Raw genomic sequence first — 10,359 nt, 5'->3', positions numbered from 1 at the left:
TTTTTTTTTTTTTTTTTTTTTGTTAAAGCCCTCATTCTGTTTGGTAGTTAGTTATATTAGGCTGTTCTCACAGGGCTATAAAGAAATACTGGAGACTGGGTAATTCATAAAGAAGAGAAGTTTAAGTGGCTTATGGTTCTGTAGGCTGTACAAGTGTGGCGTCAGTGCCTGCTCAGTTTGTGGGGAGGCCTCAGGGAGCTTTTACTCATGGTGGAAGGCCAAGCAGGAGCAGGCACTTACCTTACATGGCAAAAGAAGGAGCAAGAGAGTGAGCGGAGGTAGGGAGGGCGCCACACTTCACAGCAACCAGTCTCCAGAGAGCTCACTGGCTACGGTGAGGACAGCACCAAGCCATGCCGAATCTGCCACCAGGACCCAAATGCCTCCCACCAGGCCCCACCTCCAACACTGGGGATTACAATTCAACATGAGATTTGGCAGGGACGTATGTTCAAACTATATCAGTAGTATTTGGTAAGAGTAGATATATTACTTCGGTAGAACTTGATTGATTTCCAGCTCCAGGCTGGGAAAATTCTGAGGCTTTATATCATCTGGCCCTCCCTACCCCAACCACCTACCCCTAGGCTAGACTCTTTTCTGGGGAGACAGATCTATGTGCTGCAATTTCTTTGCTTGTATGTTTGTCTGAGATGAAAACCTTTAATTTCAATTCTTTGTTTACTAGGAATAAAAATAACTTTGTCAGGTGCCACCATTTGTCAGTTCTTGTATTTTAAAATACATTGTCCAATTTAATGTTGCAGCAAATGTATGAAGTAGATGATAGCTTCGTTTTTACAGAAAAAGAAACAGGCCTCTAAAGGGCTCTGCTCTTCATTGCTCTTTCTTCACTGTCCATTTCGGTAGCCACTTGTCACACATGGCACCAAGCACTTGGCATGTGGCTTGTTCACTTTGAGATGTGAGATGTGCTGTGTGTACAGAATTCCCATTTAGTATGGAAAAAATGTGAAATATGCTGTTAATATTTTCTGTATTGATTATACACTATGATTTTATATATGTATTTATATATATTTATATGTATATTTATATACACACTTTTTTTTATGGAGACAGAGTCTCCCTCTGTTACCCAGGCTGGAGTGCAGTGGTGCGATCTTGGCCCACTGCAACTTTTGCCTCCTGGTTCAAGCGATTCTCGTGCCTCAGCCTCCCAAGTAGCTGGGATAGCTGGGTCTACAGACGTGCACCTCCATGCCTGGCTAATTTTTTTTTTTTTTGTATTTTTTTAGTAGATACGAGATTTTGCTGTGTTGGACAGGCTGATCTCAAACTCCTGACCTCAAGTGATCCTTCTGCCTCAGCCTCCCAAAGTGCTGGGATTACAGGCATGAGCCACCACACCTGGCCATACATACTGTGATAATATTTTGGATATACTATGTTAAATAAAATGTATTGTTAAAATACGGCCTGTTAAAGTTTCGTCTGTTTCTCTTTACCTTTTATAAATGTGGCTACTAGAAAACCTGGAATTAGATGTGTGCTTATACTTCCGTTGCTCAGCACGTCTCTGCATTATCTCTATTTTGCTTAAGTGGGATCTTAGCTTTCCATGATTTGGAAAAGTGTGACAATTACAAAAGTATTATAAAAGTCTCCAACTTTTAGCACATCACATTTTTTTTATGCAGTAAAAAAACATTCAAAACCCATTTTATTAAAAAAAAAACACTTTAATAACATTTGTGGGTTTTTTTTGAAAACCTATTAGTGATTTTCATGTCCAACAATATTCAATGAATTGGTTTTCTTGGATAGCTTTGTGTTTTAAAGATGTTTCATTATTGAAAATGGCTAAAGTGTTTGTGATAGTTATATATGAAACTTTTGTAATTTGAAATGTCAAGTCAGGAATCCTTAAAAAAGTTGTTTTAGTGTTTGAATTATTTGCATTGTGTCTGTTTTAACTTAGTAAAACTGACTTCAATGGACTGTTCTCATAGATGATGACTTTGACCAGTTTGATAAGCCTGGCGCGGAACGGTCATGGAGAAGAAGAGCTGCTGATGAGGACTGGGACAGGTACGTGCACCCTGTGCTTCACCTGACTGCCTGTGCCGATCTCTGTCATTCTAACCCTTGGCTCCCAAGGGGTCTTTACTGAACACAGCACCTTGACTACCTGGTGCTCTATCTTGAGTGGGGCTGTCCCTCCTGGGCTAAAGTGAAGCTTCTCCATGTAGAAGGCTGACCGTGGGCTCCTGTTCCAGGCCTGTGTTGTATGGAGGGCTGCCAACAGATCATAGGTCTTCTGTCCTTTTTCTTTGTTTTTATATAGTAATGATACTGACTTTGTGGACACCCAGAGCCATTACTGGAGTGGCCTTGTGCCAGAGTTCCTTAAGCTCTACTTTGTACTGAGTATCTGGCTACACTTTAATGTTTTTTCCATTCTAATATGTGTAGATGGTATTTCACTAATTTTAATTTTCATTTTCCTGGTTACCAGTGAAGATGAAGATACCTGTTTAGGAGTGGATGAAAATGACCTGTTTAGGAATACACACAAACACGATTTAAAAATCCACAGTAATGACAGATGGCAGTTTGACAGAGTGGTTACCTCTGGCAAGGAGTTATAATAGAGGTTAGAGATGTGTTCTGGGAGAAATACAATGTGGGCTTAATCTGGGTGGTGGGGCTGAGAAATGATGGTTATTCTTTATAACTTTTTTAACATCTTAAATACTGTGTTGAGAAAATGTAACAATTACTTCGAAGCTGCAGTCAATTTGAAAACGGCAGTGTCACATCTAGAAGTTATATAGAATAATCTACCTTGAGAACTATGAGGCCCTTACAGTCCACATAAAGCTGATTGCTCTTCAGTGACTCATGCAGTGTATTAGGATTCTCCAGAGGAGCAGAACCAAAAGAATATATACAGAAAGATTCGTTGTGAAGAACTGGCTCGCGTGATTATGGAGACTGAGAAATTACCCGGTCTGTAGAGTGGTGTATTCCCAGTGGCCTGTGAACCAGGGGAGCCAGTGATGGAAGTCCCTCTCTGAGCCTGGAGGCCTGAGAACCAGGAGCTCCCATGTCTGAGGGCAGAAGATAGCTCAAGAAAAGGGTGAATTTGCCCAACTCCAACTTTTTGGGTAATGTCTGCCCACATTGGTGAGGATGGATTTCTTTACTCAGTCTGTGGATTCATCGCTAATCAGCTCTGGAAGCACCCTCATGGACTTTCACAGAAATAATGTTTTGTTAGGTAGCTGGACCCCTCTTGTCCCAGTCAAGCTGACGCACAAAATCAGCCAGCATGCATTCTAAAATTAAATAGTGCTTAAAATGAAGTCTTTCCTAGAAAAGAAATGGTCTTATTAGTAAGTACTAAAGCTGGTTTTGACTAAAAGACTGTGATGGTGAGCTGAATAAAATATTAAGTGGGTCTTTTAGTAGCTTATTATTTGGAGTTCCTCTTTGAATGGTCTGTTCATATCTGTTTGTTTTTCTTTTGGATTGTTTGTCTTTTGCTTATTGATTTTAGGGACTGTTTATATTATACTTACTGGAAATTTATTTTTATTGTTTATAGATATCTCCTCCCAGTCTGTGGCATGTGTTTGCTTAAAAAATAGTCTTTAACTAGATTTTGAAAAGGATACAGTCAAGTGTATAATATTTTCCTTATAGTTTTTTATTCTTTTTATTAAAACGTGAAAGAAATGTATTTGGAAACTCTTTTCAGACTTCCAAGAAAGTTGTAAGAATAATACAGAAACTCCCACTTAACCTTCTCTTACACTCATGAGGTGCTGTTTGTCAACTGATGTTGTTACTCTAATTCTTTACGTACATGGATATACTGTATATGTAAAATTTTCTTTCCTGTACCATTTGACAGTAGGTTGCAGGCATCATGCCACTTCTGAATGCTTCAGTATTGTTTAGCATGTATTTTCCCCAAAACAGGTACTTTCACTTATATAAATATGGTATAATTTTTAAAGTCAGGAAGTTTATCAAACATCCAGTTCTATATATGTGAGGTTTGTTGTTGTTACTTTGGGGACAGGGTGTTTCTCTGTCACGCAGATGGAGTGTAGTGGCGTGATCATAGCAAGCAGGAACTCCTGGGCTCAAGTGATGCTCCTGCCTTGGCCTCCCAGAATGCTGGGATTACAGGCATGACCTGCCTAGTTCTATTTTTTTGTTCTAGCACACCCTGCCTAGTTCTATTTTTTGTTCTACAGTGGTTATTCAGATTTTTGTCAGTAATACTCCTACCTTGGCCTCCCAGAGTGCTGGAATGGGCGTGAGCTAGTGTGCTCTACCCAGTTTTAATTTTTTATTCTACAGTGGTTATTCAGAATGTTTTCAGTTGTCTCAATAATTTCCTTTATACCTCCCAAAAGAATTTTTTGTTCTGGTTCAAGATTCAATGCAGGATCATACATTGCATTTTTCTTTCATCGTTTCTTAATGTGGAAGAATTTTGTAGCCTGTCTTTTATGACGTTGACAGGCCATTTATTTTGGGTTTGCTGGTGTTCCATCGTGACTGACTGTAGGCTGTGCTTTGTGGTCAGGGTAGATGGTGTGCGGCCTCCTGAGTGCCCACTTCAGGAGGCACAGGAAATTGGTTTGTGCTTTTTGTCCTTAAGAAATTCTTCCCTACCTTGTATTCTGGGTATCTCCTGCATGTGTCTATGAAAGTTGTAATTTTTATTTATTTATTTATTTTTTTTGAGACAGAGTCTCGCTCTGTCGCCCAGGCTGGAGTGCAGTGGCTGGATCTCAGCTCACTGCAAGCTCCGCCTCCCGGGTTTATGCCATTCTCCTGCCTCAGCCTCCTGAGTAGCTGGGACTACAGGCACCCACCACCTTGCCTGGCTAGTTTTTTGTATTTTTTAGTAGAGACGGGGTTTCCCCGTGTTAGCCAGGATGGTCTCGATCTCCTGACCTTGTGATCCGCCCGTCTCGGCCTCCCAAAGTGCTGGGATTACAGGCTTGAGCCACCGCGCCTGGCCTTTTTTTAAAAATAGATACACAGTCTGCCTGGAATTGATTAAATTGATTGTTAAGTTACTAACAAGTTCAAGCGTATGTGAAAATAGACTAGTACAATGAACCCAATGTACCATCCTCCAGTTTCACCAGTTATCAGCATGTAGCCAATCTCTTAACCATACTCTGCAACCCCCTCAAAATTTCTAGAATATATTTTCTAAAAATAAAGGATTTACAAATACAGCCACAATAGTTACAGTATCTTTAAAAATTCCTTGTTATGTAAATATCTTAGTGTTTAAATTTCCGATTCTCTTATATTTGTGCGTGTGTCTATGTATGTGTATGTAGACGCATGCATGTATATCTCCATACATATGTATACACACTTATTTTAAATGTATGTGTGAGTATACTGTTATTTTCACAGTTTGGATATGTGTCTGTGTGCTTTTTTATGGTTGAATTGGGCCCACACGGTCATTGATAGTTGTCTTTCAAGTGTTGTTTCATATACAGGTTCTCCCCCATCTTATTTTAGTTCCATGCAATTTTTTGTTGAAGAAACGGTAGTGTGTCTTCTAGAATTTTCCTTTTGCTGATTGCACTCCCTGAGGTGTTTTTAGTGTGCCCTTTAACTGCTGGTGTTTTATGTGAGTTAATAGAACTAGAAGTGGATGGGATTCAGGTTTGAACTTGGGGGAGGGGCTGGGGTGTGGCAGTATAGTAAGTATTGCTGCGTTCCTCATTGGAAGCTACTTGGGGGCACGTGGTGATACCTCCGCTTTTCCTGTTACCTATAGTACTAGTACACGAAATAGTACCTAATAGTACTGTAAACCAGTTAGTTCTTCTGAGGTGGAGATTACATAGAAAAGACAGGGTAAGTGATTGAGTCTTTCCTGTTGTTTACCACGTTTCAAACTAAGAAGTCAGCCCTAGCATCTTGCAGGGGTGAGTTTTGTTTTTGAATCATTTTGAAATCATAGATTTAAATGTTGGATTGTGTTGAATCCATTGTAGTTTAGTATCTTTATTGGTGGTTACATTGCCTGATATTTGCTGAATTGGAATTTCTTCAGGTTGGCTCCTGTGTCCATTTGACATGACTTTAGACGTCTTTGGCAGCTGTCTTGCTTTCTGCTGTGATGAAACTTGTTTTGGTCATGGTGTGAGACGGTTCTAGTTTTTATTGTTTACTTTATTATGAATAGTAGTTGTCTCAGTGTTGTTTGTGAACAAACTCTTCCTTTTTTTATTGTCTTCAATGACATGTTTGCATCTATGAAGATTTTGCCACATGTATTTCTTTTTTGATGTTTTAAGCATAAGACAGCCTCTCTGTGTGCTGCATGACACAGAGAGAGACACTTCGAAGTTGAGAAGAGTGGGTCAGGAATTACTATGGTAAGTTCTTCTGCCGTGCTGTACTGGTGGTGGTGTTTGGAAGAATATGATATCATTGCTGAACCAACACCTGAAATTGTGTGTGTGTGTGTGTGTGTGTGTGTGTGTGTGTTTTAAGATAAGAATGTCTCATGCCCAGGTAAGAAAGAGATGGCACACTCAAAAGTTGTTTTGTTTGTTTGTTTTGTTTTTTTGAGACAGAGTCTGCTCTGGAGTACAATGGTGCGATATCAGCTCACTGCAACCTCTACCTCCCAGGTTCAAGCGATTCTCATGCCTCAGTCTCCCCAGTAGCTGGGATTACAGGCATGTGCTATCGTGCCTGGCTAATTTTTATATTTTTAGTAGAGAAGGGATTTCGCCGTGTTGGCCAGGCTGGTCTTGAACTCTCCTGGCCTCAGGTGATCCAATCGCCTCAGCCTCCCAAAGTGTTGAGATTACAGGCGTGAGCCACCACTCCCGGCCCAAAAAGTTTTAGCTGAAGAAATTTAATGAAGGGTCTATTTACAGGGCAAGGTTAAAGAACTAATGAGTTCCCATCCAGGGAGTACCAGTTCCTGCCCTGGCCTTGTGGGAAGTGAAGGCTGTTTGGGGAGGGATACTATAGTCTCTATCCCTTCAGGTGAGAAGGGAGGGGCCCATCTTTCTCCTCCTACTTGGTGACATTATGTTGGTGCCTCCCAATGGGCGATTCCATCTGGAAGCCAGAGGTTAGGACAGGCTGTGCCAGCTGCTCCTGGAGGACACAATCCAGGCACAGAGCAGGCAGGTAAGATGGAGAGCAGACTAGAGTGGGGAGGACCCAGAGACTACAGCCCCATGTACAGTGGTCAGGTTCGCTTCTGGTTTTGAAAGGCTGTAGCCCAGTGGTTAACAACAAATACTTGTTTCCTGAAAAACGTCTTTGAGGATAACTTCTGTTTCTAAGTAAAAATATACTTGCTTTCAAAGAGCTCATTGTCTATAAGCTTTAATAAGAAATGTCTGCCGGAAAGGTTGTTCATACTCAAGTAGTGATTACTGGTGGAATCTTGAGGGAGCTCTAGAATTTAACACAGGAAGCCTCTTCAGCCCAGTGTTTGTTTGATTTCCTAGAACACTTACTGCTACTGCCAGCCAGAGTGACTGCTCGCCCCTTTGAAACTGCCAGATGGAGATCAGTCATTTCCATTAGTTCATTGTTGTTTTTGGCAAGAGTGGATGTAGTTTTACATATGTAATAAATTTATTCCTTATATATACATCTTTGGTGAGGGTCCAGCTTTACAATGACAAGAAGAAAAGTACATGTAGTTTCTTTGGGGTGTGTGCATAGTAGTTAGGACTTGGATTCTCTCACTGGTGTCACCACTTCTAGCTGGGTGACCTTGGGCAAATTAGCGTCTTAGTGTTTCTGTTTTCACATTTAAAAAATGGCAACAGTGTAAGGGTCTACCTGAGAGGGTTATTATGTCAATGAAAAGCTCGTGTATGTGGAACTTGTCAAGTGGTGCCTGGCACAGAAGTGTACTGAGCAGATGCTGTGGCTTGCTGGGGCTGCTGTTTATACTTGCTGCTGTTCTGTACTGAGTCCCACTGTCTCCCATCCTGTTTCTCACTCGTCGTGAAACAAGTACGAGTCTTCATTTTCTCTGCTTATTTTATAGTTGATACACTTACTTTTAAAATGTTTTGTTTAGAAAATTAAGTATTTATTAAAGGTTGATTTATTTCTTTGTGCTTGTCAGCAAAAGGCATACTTTCTAGATTTTGCTTGTATAATTACTGACACCTGTTTTTATGACTGTGTCAGTTAGCCCTGGGAAACTGGCATCACATTCCATTTTTAGTTACTTAAGGTGATGGTATAGACGAGTGCCTGTCTTCAAAGAGGTGCTTGTGTGTTTTTGGTTATCTGGAATCAAATTTCAAATGGGGTTATTGTAAATATTGTTGACTAGACAGCATTGTTTTCTTCCTGCCTCTGGAGGGTAGTTGGAACACTGAAGATACAAAAATTGTATTTGATAGACGATAGTGGTTTTAAAATATTGAGAGAAGCTGTATGTTATTTTTTTGTAACTATCGTATAGGAGTCTGTGAAAGATTGCTTTTCAAGGGCTGTTCTTGTCCTGCATCTGTCACTGCTGTGTGACTTTAGGCAGGTTATTTCATGTCTTGTCCTTATTTTCTTTATTTGTAAAATGAGGTTATAGGACTTTTTGGAGGATAACTTAAAATAACAAAGTCTTTAGTGCATGAATTAAATGATTTGTCAGATTGTTTTCAGTTCTAAAAGGCATTATATAGAAACATGCATTTCATTATAACTCCATATATGCATTCCCTGCGATTATCATATTCTGCAGAGAGGCATGCTAAAAATAAACATGATTTTTTTGGTAAAATCATGGTTTTGCTGATTTCTCAAAACCTATAGAATTTTGTAACCAGAGCCCCCCTTAAAAAATAAAGTGGCAATTCTAACAAGAATATTGATGCAGTTAAATCTCCATGAGTATTTGCACCTAGAACTAAAGTCCGTCTAATTATATTTCCTCTTTGTACATTTCTCTATGTTGGCTTTTAATGCTACTTGCTTCCAAGAGATTGATTCCCCAGAATTAAAACATAATCCAGTGGTAGCCATGTTTATCAACTAAAAAAATCTTGTTTCTAATAAATGCAGTGGAAAATGTTTTCAGCTTCTTTATTTGCTAAGGGTTTCTGTTTTAATTGTAGAAATAGGGAGAAAGCCTGCTTCTAATCATTTAAAAGAGAAGTATGCTGGAAAAAATTGCAAATCACTGATAGGACATCCATGTTATACAAAGCTAATTCCCTTAGTTACTGTGATTTGATTTTATGTTCTCATTTGGTTTTAAAATTTATTTTTTTCAGTTTCTGTTGGTTTGATGAATGTCAAACTGTCTCTAGTGGTTTTGGTTTTGATCTTCCTAATTAATTATATTGTGTATCTTTTCCTTCTTCATTAAGGTTTTTAAAGATAGGAGAAAGCTTAGATATGACTTACTATATTCCAGTTTCTGCTTTTACTGATTATTCAACAGGCCCAAGAGATTAAGGTCCCGTATTAAGGTGCAAAACTAAAATTAGAAGTATAGTGAGGCACTACCTATAGCAAAGCCTTCCCATACTTAAAAGGTAAAATGTTCTCTGTGCATTAGAAAATACATTTTTATTATTAATAAAGAAAAAGGAAAGTATAGCAAACTTAATGTAAAAGTATCCGAGCTGGCCGGGAGTGGTGGCTCACGCCTGTAATCCCAACATTTTGGGAGGCCAAGGCAGGCGGATCATGAGGTCCGGAGTTCGAGACCAGTCTCACCAACATGGTGAAACCTCGTCTCTACTAAAGATAGAAAAAATTAGCTGGGCGTGATGGCGTATGCCTGTAATCCCAGCTACTTGGGAGGCTGAGGCAGGAGAATTGCTTGAATCTGGACGGCAGAGGTTACAGTCAGCTGAGATTGCACCATTGTACTCCATCCTGGGCGACAGGTTGAGGCTTTGTCTCAAAAACAAGGTACCTTAGCTGTAGAGTTCTTGGTAAATTCCCAAGTGACCTACAGACTTGCAAGTCTTAATGGGAATAATCATTGACATGTCTCTTTTTTTCTCCCAAGTGAACTTGAAGATGATTTACTTGGAGAAGATTTACTATCTGGCAAAAAGGTAAGAAATTTGTGTCCTGAGATGAAATAATAGTCATTTAATTGTACTTAACATATAGCAGTAATCACTATACATGGGTTTCATTACTGGAAACTTGGGTATAGATAAAAATTTTGTAAACTGAATTATTTTTTAAGTGCACAAGGAATTGACTGTTTATTAGTAAATTCTCTGGTAATTATAACTCAAGAAATAAATCCTTGAAGATTAGTTCCTACTTTGTCCAAGGCATTCTAGCCGTTACTGGATTGTGACAGCATTAACATAAAGTTGTGCCTTGCCATAACAGAAG

The 10,359-nt window shown here is 39.5% G+C and overlaps 1 protein-coding gene across 1 annotated transcript in view; it reads left to right on the top strand.

The window, feature by feature from the left end:
- Window positions 1–10,359, top strand: part of RBM33 (RNA binding motif protein 33) — a 135,950-nt gene that overhangs the window by 19,408 nt on the left and 106,183 nt on the right. Inside the window, 2 exon segments of the mRNA XM_017860563.1 lie at window positions 1,974–2,052; window positions 10,019–10,067. Coding sequence (XP_017716052.1) covers window positions 1,974–2,052; window positions 10,019–10,067 — 128 coding nt within the window.

This window comes from Rhinopithecus bieti, unplaced genomic scaffold (genome assembly GCF_001698545.2).
Source record: "Rhinopithecus bieti isolate Rb0 unplaced genomic scaffold, ASM169854v2 scaffold_50877, whole genome shotgun sequence".
Taxonomy (NCBI): Eukaryota; Metazoa; Chordata; class Mammalia; order Primates; family Cercopithecidae; genus Rhinopithecus; species Rhinopithecus bieti.
The sequence above is the reverse complement of the archived record's forward strand: the minus strand, read 5'-3'. Positions and strand labels throughout refer to the sequence as shown.